This window comes from Elaeis guineensis, chromosome 5, assembly GCF_000442705.2.
Source record: "Elaeis guineensis isolate ETL-2024a chromosome 5, EG11, whole genome shotgun sequence".
NCBI lineage: Eukaryota > Viridiplantae > Streptophyta > Magnoliopsida > Arecales > Arecaceae > Elaeis > Elaeis guineensis.
Genome location: NC_025997.2, coordinates 12,466,833 through 12,487,808, shown reverse-complemented (window position 1 = coordinate 12,487,808; position 20,976 = coordinate 12,466,833). Strand labels below are relative to the sequence as shown.

At 38.2% G+C, this 20,976-nt stretch overlaps 1 protein-coding gene across 1 annotated transcript; it reads left to right on the top strand.

The window, feature by feature from the left end:
- The first annotated feature begins 17,219 nt into the window (after nucleotides 1-17,219).
- Nucleotides 17,220-18,830, top strand: LOC105044900 (NAC domain-containing protein 68). The gene is made up of 3 exons (XM_010922983.4): nucleotides 17,220-17,589; nucleotides 17,748-18,031; nucleotides 18,129-18,830. The coding sequence occupies exons 1-3, from the start codon at nucleotides 17,400-17,402 to the stop codon at nucleotides 18,582-18,584; spliced, it is 930 nt and encodes a 309-aa protein (XP_010921285.1). The 5' UTR covers nucleotides 17,220-17,399; the 3' UTR covers nucleotides 18,585-18,830.
- The last annotated feature ends 2,146 nt before the right edge of the window (nucleotides 18,831-20,976 follow it).

Sequence of the window (20,976 nt, the reverse complement as noted above, 5' to 3'; positions counted from 1 at the left end):
GCATGGACTTAGCCGCGTGCTTAACGTGGAGTACGGATTAAGTTAGGCGCAAACTACCGGTGATTCGCAAAAACGTATTCAAAAAGTGAACCCACATGGGTTGGCATGTCATCACGCTCACCTATTAGGTTGATAATGATATATATCACCTAATTCTATACTATATATTGACGAACTTCATATTCTAAAATTTATATATCAATTTATTTAAAGATATATATATATCAATCATTATTGGATGTGTATTAAAGAAGCTTTCGATATATATCAAAAATCGATAAATATATATCACTTAGCAATGTAGTGTGTATTGATCAGTATAATATTACAGAAATTATGTATTGAATTGCTAAATGACTATTTTACTAAGTATGTTCGTATTATATATTGATGAATTTTTTATTTAAAAATTATATATTAATTGATTTAAAAATATATCTTAACTTACTTGATAATTAATTTATTGGATGTCTATCACCGGTTATGTAGTATGTCCTCATATAAAATAAATTTTGATAGTGAAGAAAAGAGAAAATATATATATTTTTTAATCACGGGTTTGATGCCTTCGTTACGAAAAAAGTTTTTAACTTTTAAATTTTTTCTTTAAAATTGGCATCAGAGAAAATATGATAAGATATGGGGCCCATCTCGTATTTGTTTCTCCGGTGCCATTGGAAGGAGGGATGAGAGAGGGGAGACTTTGTAGGGTATGGGAAGAGAGGGGGACGCTGGTTCCACCATGGGCTTTGGAGCCAGGTATGGAAAAAGAGGGGAGACTTTGCAGGAACGGAGCGGTTGGGACATAATATGGAGACATCGATGGGTCAAAACAAGTTTAAAAAACTTCAATAAAACTAGTTAATCCAATGGAAACAAAATCCTATCACCCATTAAAAATTTATGGACTTGAAAATCTCTTAACCAGGCGAATAGGTAAAGAGATGAATCATCAGTTATACCTTTTGATAGGTGGAGAGCGGAAAGTTAAAAATTATAACAAGTACCATCATAAAAAAAATACGATGAAGCCAAACTCTTAATTTTTAGCTCAAAGCATTGAACTTTCATCATTAAGAAAGAAATCATAGGTAGACATCATGATTTTGTCATCTTTGGATCATCTATTATGTTTTTATTTTATTAACCAATGACTTTAACATATCAGATTGTTTGTTGACCAATGTTATCTCTGCTATTGGAGCTCCTTTCTACTTGAGAAAGGTACATCACTCAAGACATTTTTTTGTCTGTTTGTGTTTCTTAGATTTAGGGTGTGCATAATCTAATTGAATAATTCCAATTGACTAGGAATATCATTATGTCACTTGGATGCTTTATCTCTCCGGAAAAAAAAAAAAAGAAAAAAACATTCAACTTGTGTAGTTTTTCTCATAATTTTCTAATTCAATCTGATCCACCTATTCATGGAGCAATTTAGTCTATGGCAAACAATTCAACAATTTTATACAATTTCTAACCATCTACCAATCACGGAATTCAAATCCCAGTGATGGTCTTCCCATCATACATATATATTTTATAAATATCTTTTGTCTATTTGTGTTTCTTAGATTTAGGATGCGAAAACCATATGATTTGAAATTTTAAATATTATCTAATTGAATAATTCTAATTGAAAAGGAATATCATTGTGGCACTTGGATGCTTTATCTCTCCCCGAAAAAAAAAAAAAAAAAAAAAAAAAAAAAAACATTTAACTTGTACAGTTTTTCTCATAATTTTCTAATTCAATCCAATCCACCTATTCATCGAGCAATGTAGTCTTTGGAGAGAATTCAACAATTTTAGACAATTTCCATCCATCCGCCAATCACTCAACTATGAAGACCATACGCGGAGGTTGCTCCTGCAAACATAAATAATCATGAGAATAATTCAGATGGGAAGAGCCAAGAATTTATATTTTGCATGTCAGGCAACGCAATGTTTCAAATTATGTTTAAAAACTTCAGTCATTATCCTGAGCCATGAATTTTCAGCCAATTAAACCTCATCCCACTCGTTCAAAACGAAGAAGAAAAAAGACCGAATCCTGACGGAGACGCATCGGGGTTAAACCAGTCCAGGTTTCCTCTGGGGCGGGGAAGTTGCTACAAGGCGGCGCAAACGCATCCCAAGCTTCTTTTGTAGAATAAACTTCAAGGCCAATTCTCCTTTCTTTCCGGGAGAACGTTAGCAGTGGCGTCATATCTGCTGACATTGTTCAGGATGGCGTCGGCTACGGACCGACCAGGGCGGTTTACCCGAGAATCCGCGTTCACAAATCAATCAACCCGGCTTCCTATTCCAGTAAGTCGTGGTTGGACGCTGGGCTTCCACTTGACCGTGACATGTCTGAATTTTTTATTAATTTATAATTAATTTAAAAAAATATTAAAATAATATTTTTTTAAATTATTTATTAAAATATCGTACAGAAAAAAATCATCCTCTGATGAGATAACTTTCCATCCACTTCATCGATATGATCGCTAGCTGGATGATAAATGGATCAGAGAAAGAGTCGTTCTTTGATAGGACGATTTTATAAGTTGTCCCTTAATGACACCACCCTATAAAATATATTATTATAATATCTAACATTATAAATTATTATAGTATTATATTATAATATATTATATTATATTATATTAATATATAATATATCAGAATATATTATATTATTATAATATATTATATAACTATTATATTTTATTATTCTATATTATATTATTATAATATATTATCATATATTATATTGTTATATTAGTATTTGTAATATTATATTATAAAATATTAGTATATTATATTACTTTATTGTTATACACTATTATAATATTGTATAATATAATATTATTATATATTATAATATATTATAACTATTAATAGATAATATATTATAATATATTATGCTCTATTATTATATTATTATAGTATTATATCAATATGTAAAATAATATATTTTATTATTATATATTATTTTATTTATTGCAACATATTATATTATTATTATTTATAATATTATATTATAAAATATTAATATATGATATTATTTTACTGTTATACATTATTATAATATAATATAATATATTATATAATATAATTATATAGTAATGTAGTATAATATAATATATTATTATATTATTATATATTATTATATTATTATAATATATTAAATAAATATTATATTATATTATATTCTGGTTAAGGGTATATTAAAAATCAACTAGTTATCTTAAAAATGATGGACAATCCCAAACTCTAAACATATAATCTGTATTAAGATCAACAATTAATTTTTGTGTAACTAGCAAAAATTGTAACATGTGCTTTCAGATGAAAAAAATTTATAATATTAATTTCAAAATAATGTAATCTAATAGTTGATTACAAAATTTTTTTAACAAAAAAATGTATAAATATCAAACTATCGGGAGACGTATATATCAAGATATTGGGGTCTTCTCCGCGTCCGTCTCTCGTAAACACGTGTCATCTCTGACCGCTGGTATAATGGCTCAGGCACGGTATCGACCGATGGGGAGGGAGGTGGGGGTGTGCTCGGCCTATCAACATATGTCTGGCACCTATCTTGAAAAACTCTCAGTCGACCCCTGTCTCTAGCCCTCCCTTGCTGAATGGCGTGCTGCTCATCGGGTCGGGACGGCGTGTCTCTTGGCTCCCTCATCCTCTGTGATATAGACGCATCATCTATGAAGAGGTCGAAGTCTGAAATGTCAAGATATAAGGTGTGCTGAACATATAAAGAGATATTTGGATTATCCGTCGATGGCACAGTCTGAAGTCGTCTATCTTCTGAGACGACTCGCATAGTATCGACAAGGCCGTCCATAATATCGGCAAGTGCTTGGTTCTTGCACTCAACATTGACCGAATGGAAGCCACTCCTTACCATATGGTATAGTGATGTGATCCTCTGAAACTGTCAGTATGAAAAAAAATAAATATTATTCATAAGTATACCAATAACAATATAATAAAATGAGATAAAAGTAAAATATATTAACGACAATGTCCATCACGCTGCCCGAAGGATAGAACCTCATCTCGGACCGCTCACTCATCAATTGCGAGATGAATTGCCTAGTGATGCTCCTACACCATTGTAGATATGGATCATAATAATTCATTATGGGAAGCATAGATGGACCAGACACAATCAAATCCTCCCGCCACTCCCATGCGTCAATATGCTCCCGATGCTCTCGAACCCAATCATGGTGATACTGCCCTTGTTGATCCAAATGGTGGAAAGCGTCATGAGTGTCATATGGTGGGGGGACGTCCTGATGCATGCCAAACTATCGCATCACACTCTCCGAACAATAGATCTCCATGATGTCAAAGCAAATGAGAGATGTACGTGTCCTCCATACATGTTGATTTGATCGACATATCTCGGACAATACGGTCAATATCTCTGGTATGTAAGGCACCCACAGCATTGATCGTCACGCTGCTAATCTAGCTGATCCCTATAGTATATGACTATGTGCGGCACCGGATTCTTAGCACTAGTCAGTCGAGTCCTCCACCTGTCCTAAACAAAGTGACTATATTACTGTGTGAATGCAGTCATTTATTATATAAAATCAGTACTATTGGTTATATACCTGCATCCCAGTGGATTAGTCTGGTCACGTTGTACGCCATCAAATGGACCTTTAAAACCAGCATCATCCACATCTAATGAGACATATCCTATTACGTCACCTCCCACTACTGGCTGGTGGGCTCCTACCCTAGGAAGCACTCGATCTGGCCGTCTGACATGTAAATGCTTCCATATCCAAAGCTGAAGCAACACCAACAGTCTTGCTATCTTATGTGCATCTGGTCTAGTGGCCTTGCAGAGCTCACAATATAAGAAGGCTAAGGTAGCGTTGCCCCAACTCCACTGCCCACATACATCGAGATCACGTAGCAGGGGTAAGTACAATAACTGCACATGGAAACTGGACTTATCATTGAGCAGATGGTCACCGATAAGATAAAGAATAAATGCTCGTGCATGCCTCTGCACAGTCTTATCATCTACATCATCCACTAAGTGGTGGAAAGTATCATGAAGTCAGTGAAATCTCAATGAAGACCTCGACAATATCATCTCTGACAATTTAATCCCAAACAATTTCTCACAAAAGTCCGACCAAATAATCTGCGTAGTATCGGTGATGGCAGGCCCATGCACTCGTAATCTAAGGAGAACAGCAATATCATGCAACGTGATCATCGTCTCTCCAATGCAAAGGTAGAAAGTGTGTCTCCTAACGCCATCACTCTATCATGGCTGTAATGAGAGTACAATCAAGCTGTATATCGCAAACTCTAAAAATTTTATAAAAATTAGCCACATAAAGATACTCTACAATCATCTGATGTGGCCGCCAGATGCATATCGCGATGGAGCCTCTGTGTCTGCAGCGTAGGGGTCCCATGTCCTCCTCAAAATATATACTGTCACTACGGTGTCGAGTTTGAAGATAGAGCATGATAGGATCAATCGGCCCCAGATGTACGTCAAAGTTTGAACTAGCCATGTCTGAGGTGCAAAATGTAAAGACGAGCATACGATAAAGATAGTAAGAAACATCAAAGATAGTAAGAAATATCAAAGATGACAAATAGCCAACATTAACAATAGGATCATTTCATATATTTTTTTAAATGTTTACATGACCTGATTACATAACCAAAATAGTTTAAAAAGAACATAAGCGTTACATAAAGATAGTCCACATAAAAAAAAAGATAAATTAGCACCATTGGAGACATCTATGTCGATTGTGCCCTATCTCCTTGCACAATCTATACCGTACAATATTTTGACGCTCCATTGCATCCATATCATTTTGAATATTTCTTGACTGTGGATGCTCCTTTTCTTGTCTTCTTATGGACGGATGCGGTATGAATCTCAGTGCAGTCCACTCAAGCCAATAGTGTGAACTCGCTGGAGGATGGAAGGTAGATGCATATGACTGCTCATAATGTGCAATAGTATAACAGTCATCAACGAACTACTTCCAGTTTAAGTTCTCACTAGCACAAACAGCAAACAAGTAGAAGCATGGGTAATGCAGTAACTGCCACTTCCTACATATGCATATGTGTGCCCCTAAGTCAACTGTCTGTGTATAATCAGGTTTATCGAGGCTATAATGCCTTTGTCTCAACCAAATCTTATACAAATCTGATTGATTATTGTATTTAACCATACAATGCTCTCTAGCTGATATGGATATGGATATCTCATAATCCTGGCAGGCTAATATGGTTATGGATTTCTCTGCCCTAACCAATCCTCTAATGATACAGTAATTATCCATGCATCAAGTTGTGGATGATCTTGCATCACAGCTGTATTCAAGCATGTGTGTGATCCTTTATATACCATAATCTTCTATCGTTGCATCTTGGTCCGAAGGAATATATGGAGATGCCCACTGCAAGTATCAGATTGTTTACACATGATGCTCCATTTAACTCTATCTAACTCGATGACTTTGAAAGGATGGTGGATGTGAATGACATATTGTTTCATGGTACATTGGACTTATTTTTTCGATCCGAATATCATTTTCTTTCTTAACTCTTCGTTCCCACCAAAAAATGGATGTTCTGGCAATGCTCCATAGAATGTGATCTTATTATTGTCGAATGCATCAACTAGCCCAAATTCAGAAACAAAAGGTGCCTCATTGGTGCGGACACCAGAGCCATCAAAAATCGGCAACATGATTTAAGGCCATACTTGGATTTGTCCACGTCACCTTTGGAGCCACCACTCTCCATATGCCAAGAGAAGAAATATGCATGCCAGCATGTGCCGTGCTCATGCCAAGTTGTGTCAAGCATCAAGCACCCACATGGAGTTCCATTTCTTCCTTAGAATTCCTTAAGAATTCTTGGCTACTTACTTATTTTGTTGAAGGTTGATTTCTTTCCTATGGTAGATTATAATGCTTTACTTTTTTGTGGAGGGTTGATTTCTTCCTTGTAAAGATAAGAGATTTCTAAACAAACAGGACCCTTAGAGTCCTATATAAATCCTTGTATCTTTCATGAAAAAAGATAATGAATGATTTTACAAACTCCACAAATACTTGTGCAATTGCTCCGAGAGGGAGAGGGTGTGAGACCCAAAATCGCCCCACAAGGGGAGGGTGTGAGGCCCACTTTCTATCCTATTTCTTCTACTTAAGATTCAGTGTTCCTACGACTTTGATCGACTCCACCATCTACCCACGCAAGCCTATTCCATCAAGAGAAGATCTGTCTCCTCCAGAATTTTTATCTATCGTGCTGAGAGAAGGAGTGATTTCTTATTCTACAGATCATATGCTGTCAAGGACCTTCGTTCCTTAACAGTTGATCTTTGATTTTTTTTTAATCCGATGTTGGTAAAGACCTAGTTCTTTATCGATGGATCTGTTTGGTTAAAAGATTAAGAGCCCTAATCAGAGTAGTTTCTTAACTACCACGATCCCGATTCTTATCATCTTCTTGGATTTTCTCACGGGTTTAATGTTTTATTTTCTCTCGTTCCATTCTTATTTCTTTTTTTGCATTTACTCGTGAGCATGTTTAATTTCTGCTATCTGTTTATGAAATTTTCTATTGCTAATTGTTTACTGATCTCTTGAATGGCATTCGTCTGTATCATTTAGATTGATCTCGCTTTAGTCTCGTATCAATCAATCACGCCTCCTGAGCAGAGTATAGGCAACTATACTGTCTGTCCTGGGAATAATGAGCCCCTGGCCGGACGTGATTTGTTGTTGATGAACAGAAGAGAGCTTGATTATTAGGATTGATTTTCTTTTTAGGATTGTCCTGCATCAATTTGGTATCAGAGCAGGTTAATTAGGGCTTTAGTTTAAATTTAGCAATTTAAATTTTTGCAAGTTAAATTTTCGCATTCTAAATTTCGTACTTTACTTTCAAGCATTTTAATTTTTATTGTACCTTATTTTTGCATCTTAGAGTTGCATGACCACTAGATCAGGTACCTGGTACCAACGTCCTACTTTCCCACCCAATACCAATATGGATCCCAATATAGCAGCCATCATTAATGCTCTGACTGAAAAGTTTGATGACATAAAAAATTTTATGAAAGCCATGGATGAGAGAATAGTGGTATTAGAAGAAGCTAGGCAGAAACAACCTGAACCTGAGTCTCTCCGACTACCTATAGGACAAAGAGGTAGGAATCTAGAAGTTGATCGATCTATAGGGGCACGCCCGCACCATAACCAGTTCGATCAAGATGAGCATATTCTTAGAAATGTGAAAGTCGAAGCTCCAAGTTTTGATGGTTGTCTAGATCCGAGAGAGTACCTAGATTGGGAATCAGGTATGGACCACTATTTTGGATGGTATGAAATGTCTGAAGTAAGGAGAGTTAGGTTTGCTAGAATGAAATTGGTGAGGCAAGCCCGACTTTATTGGGAAAGTGTTGAGCGTCTTCTCAATCAGAGAAGACAAGATCCGATAGAAACCTGGGATGAGATGAAAGAAAAACTCAGAGAGAAGTACCTCCCCACCTCTTACCAACAAAGACTTTTAGATCAATGGCAGAGGCTTACTCAAGGGAATAGATCAGTCACCGAGTATATCACGAGATTTGATGAATACCTCATGAGATGTGGAGTAGCTGAAGATAGAGTTGTTACCTTATCTAGATTTAGAGCTGGATTATGAGAGGATATTCAGCGTGAGCTCTTTCTGTGAGAGGTAACCACGTTGGAACAAGCTTATCAACTTACCTTAGATTTTGAAAGATTTTCTAGATATTCGACTCTCCGTCGTCCTGAACCCAACCGAGTAACCCCTTCTGGATCGAGACCTAATATTAATCAAACTCCTAGTAACAGACCTCCACTTACAAATCCTATTGGGAGAAAAGAAGATAAAAGAAAAGGAGCTATAGGAGAGTTATCAAAAGGAAGTAGTTCTCGATCTCATTGCTTCAAGTGCCATGGTTACGGTCACTTTGCTGCACAATGCCCCAACCGATCATTATTCGTAGAAGAATTAGAAGGAGAAACTCTAGAAAATATGGAGGAGGAAGTTTATGAAGCTGATCCAGATTTAGTCGAGCAATTTGAGAGTACTGAGGACATCCTAGGTTATGCCACACCTGAGTCAGACCTTAGGCTTGGAGTCGTTAGGTATGTCCTAGCCCAAACTAAGGAAAGTGAAGACTGGCGTAGGACCTCTATTTTCCATACCTTCATAAAATTTGGCGATAAAATTTATAAGGTGATCATTGATAGCGGTAGCTGTATCAACGCCATCTCCACCGACACGGTTAAGCGATTAGGATTAACTCTTGTAGATCATCCTAGTCCATACCGTGTGTCTTGGATTGATTCCTCCTCTATTTCCATCAAATTTAGATGCCGTGTGCCCATCCAGCTTCATTCCTATCAGGATCATGTGTGGTGCGATGTCTTACCCATGGAAGTCGGAAGTATCATATTAGGTCGGCCTTGGCTATTCGGCAATGATGTTACGATTTATGGTCGTACCAACTCTTGCAGCTTTACTCATCAGGGTAAGAAGATCACGATTAATCCTTCCCCACCTAAGGCTACTAATAGAAAGATAGGTGATGGACCAAAAGAAAATCTTAAGAAGAAAAGCCTCAATCTGATAGGTGCTAAAGAATTAGAGACGATCATGAGTGAAGGATCACCAGTTTGGATGCTTGTTGCTAGAGAAGTTCGTGAGGATTCTAAGGTGGATTATCCTAAGGAAGTAGCTAGCCTTCTTACTGAGTTTCATGATGTCTTTCCTGAGGATCTTCCAGATTACTTACCGCCTATGAGAAACATTCAACATGCCATTGATTTAGTTTCTGGATCTACCCTACCCAACTTGCCCCACTATAGGTTGAACCCTAATGAGCATGCCGAGCTACAAAGACAAGTTGGAGAGCTGATAAAAAAAGGATTTGTGAGGGAGAGTTTGAGTCCTTGCGCAGTTCCTGCACTACTGACTCCAAAGAAGGATGGTACATGGAGGATGTGCATAGATAGCCGTGCCATTAATAAGATCACCATTAAGTACCGCTTTCCCATCCCTAGGTTAGATGACATGTTAGATATGATGGCCGGATCCACTATCTTTTCTAAGATCGATCTTAAGAGTGGTTACCATCAAGTAAGGATTAGACCGGGAGATGAGTGAAAAACTGCTTTCAAGACAAAAAATGATTTATATGAGTGGATGGTGATGCCATTTGGATTATCTAATGCCTCTAGTACCTTCATGAGGTTGATGACCCAAGTACTACGACCATTTATAGGAGTATTTGTAGTCGTATATTTTGATGACATTTTGATCTATAGTCGAACTAGGGAAGACCATTTAGATCACCTCCAAAGAGTGTGTCAAGTTCTTAAAACAGAAAGCTTGTATGCTAATCCTAAGAAGTGCGCTTTTATGACAGACCATATCATCTTTTTAGGTTTTGTTGTTACCCCCAATGGTGTATCTGCTGATCCTGAAAAGATTAGAGCAATAGTTGAGTGGCCGGTGCCCAAGAGTGTGCATGACGTGCGGAGTTTTTATGGATATCAACTTAGAAAACCAATAGACCTCATCCCACTACCCATGCATGCTAGGATTTTCGAATCTGCAGAGTCATTTGCACAGCATGTCAAGAGTCTACATAAAGAGATCAGTAAAAAAATTAGTATGAGTAATAAAGTTTATAAACAGAATGCAGATTCTCATCGACGTGTTCAAGAGTTTGCAGAGGGAGACTATGTGATGGTTCGATTGAGGCCTGAACGGTTTCCCCCTGGAACCGTGAAGAAATTACATGCCCGAGAAGCAGGTCCGTTTAAGATCATAAAGAAAATCGGATCAAATGCGTATGTTGTGGACCTACCTTCTGATTTTGAAATTAGCTCTACTTTTAACATTACAGATCTTGTCACCTGTAAAAAACTAACTCGGATACCTAGTGAGCCATTTAAGCCTGAACCAACCTTTGAGAGCGAACCTATCCCTGAGTGTCTACCAGCCAAAATGTCAGCAAAACACGATCAGATTGAGAGAATTTTGGATGAGCAGATCCTTTCCACCCGGAGTCGAGGCTATCAGCGGTATCTGGTCAGATGGCGAGGTCGACCAGAGTCTGAAGATACCTGGATCACTCGAGAAGAGCTGCAACGCATTGATCCCGATCTACTTGAGCGTCACCAGAGCGAAATCGACCCACACTCGACAGGATCGAGTTTTTCCCACCTCGGGAGAATTGGTGCGGACACTAGAGCCATCAAAAATCGGCAACATGATTTAAGGCCATACTTGGATTTGTCCACGTCACCTTTGGAGCCACCACTCTCCACATGTCAAGAGAAGAAATATACATGCCAGCATGTGCCGTGCTCATGCCAAGTTGTGTCAAGCATCAAGCACCCACATGGAGTTCCATTTCTTCCTTAGAATTCCTTAAGAGTTCTTGGCTACTTACTTATTTTGTTGAAGGTTGATTTCTTTCCTATGGTAGATTATAATGCTTTACTTTTTTGTGGAGGGTTGATTTCTTCCTTGTAAAGATAAGAGATTCCTAAACAAACAGGACCCTTAGAGTCCTATATAAATCCTTGTATCTTTCATGAAAAAAGACAATGAATGATTTTACAAACTCCACAAATACTTGTGTCAATCGCTCCGAGAGGGAGAGGGTGTGGACCCAAAATCGCCCCACAAGGAGAGGGAGTGAGGCCCACTTTCTATCCTATTTCTTCTACTTAAGATTCAGTGTTCCTACGACTTTGATCGACTCCACCATCTACCCACGCAAGCCTATTCCATCAAGAGAAGATCTGTCTCCTCCAGAATTTTTATCTGTCGTGCTGAGAGAAGGAGTGATTTCTTATTCTACAGATCATATGCTGTCAAGGATCTTCGTTCCTTAACAGTTGATCTTTGATTTTTTTTTAATCCGATGTTGGTAAAGACCTAGTTCTTTATCGATGGATCTGTTTGGTTAAAAGATTAAGAGCCCTAATCAGAGTAGTTTCTTAACTACCACGATCCGGATTCTTATCATCTTCTTGGATTTTCTCACGGGTTTAATATTTTATTTTCTCTCGTTCCATTCTTATTTCTTTTTTTGCATTTACTCGTGAGCATGTTTAATTTCTGCTATCTGTTTATAAAATTTTCTATTGCTAATTGTTTACTGATCTCTCGAATGGCATTCGTCTGTATCATTTAGATTGATCTCGCTTTAATCTCGTATCAATCAATCACGCCTCCTGAGCAGAGTATAGGCAACTATACTGTCTGTCCTGGGAATAATGAGCCCCTGACCGGACGTGATTTGTTGTTGATGAACAGAAGAGAGCTTGATTATTAGGATTGATTTTCTTTGTAGGATTGTCCCGCATCACTCATGTGGTGGGACATCCTTTTCTGCACTTCACTCCCTACTATCATTGCCACCAAACTCTGCATCATTATCCTCATCTTCGTCTTCAGTAGGATTAAGATCATAATTAACAGCGGCTTCATTTTCAAATAAAGTTATATCAGCCATTGTAGTTTCCAATCTCCTAAGTCTGGCATATGCTATATGTGGCTGATTAAGTGATATAGGGTCATAAGATTCATGCTCCATGTGCTCCACGGTAGCTGCCACATAACTAAGACCAGCCCCCGTATCATCAAATACGGTGTTATATGGATATTGATATGCAAACTCTGCACCTACCATGTACTGAGAACTATCGGTCACGGATACTGCTGGTCCACCAATAATATATACAGGAGTACCTCCATACTCATATCTAGCTTTATCGGCCATTGGAGCTGCATCAAGTAGAGAACCACCAATCTCCGACTCCGTAAGTGGGGCAGATACAGCCTGAGACATACTAACATACTGTTTGCCACCATCTGAAACTCCTACCGCTGCAGTCTCAATAAAAATTTTAATCGTTTGAAAAACCTCCTCTAATGGGATGCCCAAGATGGTATCCGTGTTCTGATCATTTTCAATAGGTATAGCTAAATATTGTCCAACAGTATACATCAAAACTCTACATGGTAGAAAAACTCTACTGTGAATGGAGTTCCATCCGATGACAGTATAGCAGACTCGCATAAGTTCTAGGTATATTACGTTACGGTCCACCATGATCGTTCGAATCCTTCCACTATCATAATATACACCGTTAGCGTTTTGACTGATCTTTCCATCCCAATGAAAGATAACAGTAACAAGACTTGTATCCATTTTATTAAAAATTATTGTGAGAAAAACTGTATGAACATATAAACAGATGTTCACTAGAAAGAAGTACTTAATATTTAAAATGGCTTACATAATAAATGCATTCTATTGCTATCTAATAGATAAAGTTAGGTCCTATCACATTCAGAAATTGCATTAATTCTATAGGTCAATATAGTAATCAAACGATATGCAATAGGGATCAAAAAAAATTTCAACAGTATTTCTCCTTAGTTTTTTTCCACACGGTTAAAAATATATGGAGAGAACTAAAGAAAAATACTATCCAAAATTTTTTTCGAACCCTCTACATATTATTTGATTACTATAATTACCTATAAAATTAATTACAATTCTCAAACTATCCAAACTGGACAATCAATTGACCAATGTATATAATTCTACAATCTGTACAAAAATATATAAATATATGGATGTTGTAAAATATGTACATTAATCAAAAGATGTGTCTATGATTCTATACAATACAAATTTTTAATATAAATAATATTTATTTATAAATAAATTATCAAAATAATTTTCTATTTGGGGCTTGTTTGGTTGGCTGGACCCAAAATTTCATGGGATTTATGGCCCAACCACCATAAATATTGGATTACAAGCCAGCTAAGCCAATATTTTCAAGCATCCAATACTTATGGTGGTTGGACCATGAATTCCATTGGATTTTGGGCCCAGCCAACCAAATAAATCCAAAGTAGAAAATTATTTTGATAATTTATTTATAAATAAATATTATTTATGTTAAATTATCTTCCTCTTATACAAATTACCTTCTGTTCTAAAAATATAAATTTATAATAAACATAAATTTATAAAAATATAAACATAAATTTATAAATATAAAAATATAAATTTATAAACATAAAAATATAATAAACATAAATTTATGTTTATAAACATAAATTTATAAATATAAAATATAAAAATATAAATAAACACTATAACAATAAATTTATAATTCATATAAAAAAATTAAATTAAAAAATAATAAAAAAATACCTTTGTTTGCCTCTCGGGATGGGGGTGGGGTGGTGCACCGAGGACCGTCGTCGGTGATACGTCGGGGAGAAGCAGGAGGCGGGCCGAGAGAAAGAGAGAGAGCCGTCGGAGATCGAGAGGGAGAGGGAGGGGGTTCTCATGCCACGGACCGTCGAGAGGAGGGAGGGTCGGCAGTACGTCGAGGAGGAGGAGGGACGGCCATCGGGGACTAAAAGGAAGAGGGGGAGGGGGGTTCTCGCACTGAGAGGAGAGACGGCCGTCAGGGACCGATAGGGAGGGGGGTTCATCTACGCCGAAGATCGAAAGGGAGTAGGGGGTTCTAGTGTCGAGAGGGAGCAGGGGTGTCTGCATCGGGGACCAAGAGGCAGCGGGAGGCGTCTGCGTCGGGGACCGAAAGGGAGAGGCAGGGATCGCAATGGGAGGAAAGAGGGGACCGCAGTTTTGGCTGTTTTTTCCCTAAGTCATGGAGAAAGGAGGAGAGGGAGGGAGGGCATTATGTAGGCTACTCTATGAGTTGCCTTACTGAAAAACGACTCTATAAGTCGCTCTATGGAAGAACGACTCATACAATCGCTCTTCCATAAGATGACTCTATGAATTGTCCTTCGATAAGATGACTCTCATTGCTGAGTCATCTTTTCACATAGTGTGGAAGGTGGTGAGTTAGCATCTAAAATTGTCTTATCATAGGACGATTTTCTTGGACAGTATTTTGATAAATATCTTTTAAGAATATTATTTTGATAATTTTTTTAAAAAATAACCTTATTTTAATAAAAAAATCCTAGAATCTTTTTTGTGCAAACCCAGGCGTGTGAGGTTGGAAGTCCGATCATAACCTTCCATGGGACTTCGAAAAACCAATCCAATATGATATGTGCCGATAGAAATTTTTATTCATATATATTTTTTTTTTTGGTAGAAGAAATTTTTATTCATGTTGAAATGGTGGCGCAAAGAATTTTTTTCTACCTCATCATAAATAAACAACACATGCATAGAGGGAGGCTTTCCCTGTAACCCATGTTAAGTGAATCAATAAGAACAAAATTGTTTGATTTTTGAGAAAAATAAACAGTAAATTTTTACTCTTTTTTTTTTTTTAAAAAAAACACTGCTTACATCTTGGATTTTATCCACCATCTTGCTGGAGGAGAAACAAAAGAATTGTAATGATACACTGCTTACATGTAGCACATATTCTTGATGAAAATGCTACTATACTCAACATTACTAGCAAATATTTTTCTCTTTGCGGCTGGCAAACCAATGTGACAACTAGCCCTATACATTAATATAGCGGCTATTAACATGACCTAGATGGACTTTAGATCCATTACAAAAGCAGAGACTTTCCACCTTCAAGCATGTCTTTAATACGACTTTGATTTAACAAATAGTTTTTCAACGTACTTTGAGATGCCAAGCGCCTAAGGTCTGCTAGCCCTCTTTTCTTTTTCTTTTGTGAAAGAGATTTGTGGTCCCACTTGATTTAGCAGGATGATAAATTTGGACTAATGGGACGAAACTCAAAACTAGATTATTTATATCCAATATTAAGCAACTCCATCCATTAAACAGATGAGTAGCTAAAAAAGAAGGAATAAAAGCTTTTAACCTACTCATTTCGTCTCTTTTTGGTCCATATGAAATAAATTATTCTTTTATAAAGGCATAACTGGTATTTTATTAAAAACATCACACCATAAATATTGTACTCTTTCTCTCAAATTTATTTATTGTATATGTGATCCAGAAATAACTTATTCCAAAAAAAAGTTAAAAATATTTGATTCTCTCTTTTTTTTTTATCCAATTTATATTATTTAGGGTATATTTAGTTGGAGGAGTTGATTTCGAAATAGAAATGAGAATGAATTATTTTCTTCCATTATTTGGTTGAAGAAAGTTCTATTTTCATTTCAATTTCGAAAGGAAGAATGAGAATATTTCAATATAGTAAAATTCAATCTCTATTATTTTTTATAATTTAAATTTTATTTAAATTTTAATTTTGAATATAAATAAAATATATTAAAAATTTAATTATATTTTAAATATTATTTTAATTGATTCTATTTTTGATTTCGGTCGTAAACCAAACGTATCTTTAACCATCAAATTTCGAACGATAGTTTCACCGGTGAAAGTAGTACAAGAGGCTTGGATTCAATCCACTGCAGCCCCATCACAATACTAGTACCTCTGGTTGGTAGACGTAGTCACCTACTTATTATGTACCAATAAGAAAAAAATAGCCACCTGCTTGTCTAATGTGGCAGCTTGAAAACAGTGAGGAAGACCTGATGCCAATTTGAAATATCGAAAGGACTTGTACGCCCCCAAATTTTGTGCCAATGCAAACCCACCACGTCATCAGCCAGGAAGGCTCTTTTGGCGTCAACCACCCAACAGCGGCTTAACTCCCCTCCCTCCTTCCCCTACACTTCAAACGAAAGTCCCAGTTCCTGGGGGAGGCGGCGCCGGGCGGACCCCAATCCCCTCACCCCCACGTGCGTGAATAGCCCCGGCGGTCGATGCACCGCATGACGTCGCGCACGGGCACCCACAAAGCCACCGAATATCCCGTCTCTTTTTTGACCGCTCTAAAGACGTCGACCGACTTCCCCTCTTTGACCCACAGCACCCAAAAAAGTAAAGGCGGAAATAATAAACCCCGTGCTGGTCCCCGGGGTGGGCCGTGGCCGACGGACGAACCTTCCTCGGCGCCACCGACTCCCATCGGTCACCACGTGTTGGCCATCGGCCCCACTCTCACAAGAAAAACAGCACAAGTGCCAGCGAGCGCCAGACGGCCAGAGAAAGAGAGGGAGTGACCACCACAGCGTCCACGTTACCCCCCACCCCTTCTTCCCTCACCGAATCTCCTAGATATTTATAGACCTTTTCGAGTCCTTTCCACCCCGTCTCCTCCTCACCGCAAACCCCTCCCCACCTCTTCCGCATACGCCACCGAGTTACCGAGTTTCACAAGCTAAAGAAAGTAAGACCTCGAGCGGATAACCATCACCCACCTTTATTTATCATCAGCGGCGGCGGCGGCGGCGTGGGCCAAGAAGAAGAGCAGAAGAGAATGATGGGAACGATGGGAAGGAGAAGAGATGCCGAAGCTGAGCTCAACCTGCCACCGGGTTTCCGATTCCACCCCACCGACGAGGAGCTCGTCGTTCATTACCTCTGCCGCAAGATCGCCTGCCAGTGCCTTCCCGTTCCGATCATCGCCGAGGTCGATCTCTACAAGTACAACCCTTGGGACCTCCCAGGTACCAGATCAAACACCTTAGTACCCCGATTTTCTACGAATCGATGCAAAAGTTTTCGACGCATCGTCTGTTCCCCTTTTTCTTTCTTCTTTTGTATCCCCGATGTTAGTGGTTCTGATCAGGGATTGATTTGTTCTTGGTGTCTGATGTTTGAGCAGAGAAGGCGTTGTTCGGACAGAAGGAATGGTATTTCTTCACCCCACGCGATCGGAAATACCCGAACGGTTCCAGGCCGAACAGGGCCGCCGGAAGGGGATACTGGAAGGCGACAGGGGCCGATAAGCCGGTCACGCCGCTGGGGAGCGGCCGGCCCCTGGGGATAAAGAAGGCTCTGGTGTTCTACCATGGAAAGGCGCCGAAAGGAATCAAGACTGATTGGATCATGCATGAATACCGGCTCGCCGACACCAATCGATCTGCCAACAAGAAGAATGGTCTCAGAGTATGTCATCAGAAACAGAGTCCCCTTTCTTTCATCACCATCTAGTTTCCAATTATTTATAGAATTAATCAAGAGTTTGTTCCATTGATACTTGCAGTTGGATGATTGGGTACTTTGCCGCTTGTACAACAAGAAGAACACCTGGGGGAAGATGCAGCGGCCGAAGGAGGAGGAGGGATCTTCTGGAGAGATGACGGACTCGATGGAGGCTCATGACGACACGGCATCGGACAGCTTCAGGACTCCAGAATCCGACATCGAGAATGAGGTGTTCCCGGACTTTGACAGCCTGGGCCAGTTTGGAGCTCTGCCATATCAAGCTTCTGAAGGAGTTCGAGCGATGATAACCGCCACAGCTGGTGGCTTACATACAACTGAGCGACAGAAGGAGGATAGCGATTGGTTTACTGACTTGAATCTAGAAGATCTGCAGAGCTCCGTGGCAGCATTTGGAGCGACGCCGGCTATCGATATGTCGAACCAAGATTACTACTTCTCGGCGATCGGTTCTCCGTATCTGAAGCCGAGCCAAACCGACATGCCGCCCTTCTGAAGTTAGACAGAAACCATTGTATATAGATCAGGCCACTCTCAGGGAAAAAGAGGATGAATACTTTAGCAAGTTTATCAATTATCAGGATTGTGGTGTAGGATTTGTTTGTTTTTCTTTTGTTTTCCCTCGCCTTTTTAAATGGTTGTCATTGGTTTGGAAAGGGGAAAAAACTGGTGTATGTATATGAAAACGTGACTTTAGTTGTGGAAGTAAATCTTGATTTAGTTTATAGAAAGATTTTCAAGATTTGGTTTTGAGGAAAAATAGGAGCAGAATTCCTACAGCTTGATGGGAATGCTGTTTGGAGTTCTGGTTATGGTTATCTTGTAGTATTGCCTGCATGCCTCCAGGAATCCAATATGTACCTATTTGAAGCTGCACAGAAGGGGCAACAAGCAGATTCAGGTGCGTATGCAACCAGGTGGTACCCAGCGAAAAAAGGAGGTTCGATGGAAACACAATTTCTATGAACAGTATATGAATCATATATTTTTGTGAATGGTAGATGAATAGCATCATGTTTAAAATATTAACTGATATTGCCGATGATCGCTGGTCAGCGGTTGGAGCAAATAAATATCCGTAAGATGGATTTCGTATTTTCTTGTGGTAGGATGAAACTTTGCCTTGGCTGATCTTAGTCTCATGCAGAGTTTCTTGCGTATATTAGTTGTTGCTGCTGATTTTCGAGCTGAGATTGAGATCCATCTAACTGAATAGTGGATAGAGGCTGGCGAGTTAGGAGAATCTTCGGGAGATGGGAACTAGATTAGTAAAAAAAAGTTTTTGTACGAAATATTTTCAATAAAAACTCTTCGATACTCAAGTCAGTCGTTGATCAGTAAATAGTGAGGGAGAGTGGTCCACGTAAGAGTGAGATGGACTCGAAACGGCGGAAGATCTTCTACTCCCTCAATTGATAGGAGGGATCGAAGGCTGTTTCAGCAATGAGCGGTGATTATTATCGTAGGAATCATATGAATCCCATGACCCGTGGTTGCATCCCGCAATCTATGCACAGTGGGGGCGAACCATCATTCAGCTATTATGATAGGCTTCTATTTGGAGGTTTCAGATGTCATATTTGTTCTGCGATAATCGAATGGACATAACTGCCTTACATAATCGTGGTCCGATGAAGTCACGTCTTCATCTCATTCTTGACCGAGGTGATTGCATCAATAGCCTTCAGAGCTCATCCACCTCTGAGGTCAGAGGGAAGGAATATACCCTATATCATTACTATTCAGATATAGATTTGCTTTGGTGGAGGAAATTAATATTAATGAAATACTCAGTAATGTTGGAAAGAATTTCAAGTCAAAATTGGACCCAGCTCTCATGCTTGTGTGTAAAGCTAGACCTTCCACAACTCCAAAATCAACCTCAGACAGCCTGTCTGCCTGACATAGCACCCCACACGTGTTACAGACAAATCCACGCTCGACAAGAAATTGGGTTGGTAGGTTGTCTATTTGTTTGACCGCAACCCGTTGTGAGCCTAAAATATTTTTCCACGTGAAACTTTAATTTTATAATATTCGTGGAAGTATGGTTCTAGAATCTTGATCTGCCATAAATATCATATCATGCTCTCCCTATATGATTTCTAGATGATTGCGAATGAAGAAGAATACCGTAAGGAACAGTTGTCGTGAACAAGTCATTCTTGATTTAAAAGATATTTTGCTCTCAATCTGATGGACATGTAGTAGGAAGAGGGTTCTGCGCATAGTTTGATTGACCAGGAGATTTTTAAGCTTGAGATCATAGAACCAAAACTGAAGTTGCCATCAAGGAGCCTAGATGCCTTGGCAAACTTAATCTGCAATACTAACAATGAACTAAGGAATCCATGTACAAAATGATATCAAACTAGTATGCACAGCCACTTCTTATGCTTTGCTTCCCTGTTACAACTCCTCTTGATAGTCTACCTTGATTCTTTCAAGATATGGGTGAAAATGATATGGATAATATCCATCCAAATCTATTTTCATATCCAAATCAATCCAGATATGGATAGAAATTTGATGATCCAATTAATATCTGTATCCATATCTATATCCGTAAAATAAAAAAAAAAAAGATATGGATATGAATAGGCAAATATCCGATCCGTATCCGAATATCTAAATCTATCTGTAATCTTATATAATTTTATATAATACTCATTAATTTTTAAAAAAAATATACAGCTATATAAATATGTTATTAACTTGATTTATCATCTATTCAGTAATAATATCATTGATTCTGTAGTTATAAAGTTTAATTATTCAACTTTTATCTGTAATTGTATCTATACTTTTAGTTTCTGAATTATATCCGTATCCATTTACAACTAATGTGGATATAAATTTTTTCATTCGAATAATATCGGTATCCATAT

Excerpts from the sequence above, each read along its gene's own strand:
- LOC105044900 (XM_010922983.4), top strand. The coding sequence starts at position 17,400 with ATGATGGGAACGATGGGAAGGAGAAGAGATGCCGAAGCTGAGCTCAAC. Across the intron at positions 17,590-17,747 it reads CAACCCTTGGGACCTCCCAG|AGAAGGCGTTGTTCGGACAG; the intron begins GTACCAGATCAA and ends ATGTTTGAGCAG. Across the intron at positions 18,032-18,128 it reads ACAAGAAGAATGGTCTCAGA|TTGGATGATTGGGTACTTTG; the intron begins GTATGTCATCAG and ends TGATACTTGCAG.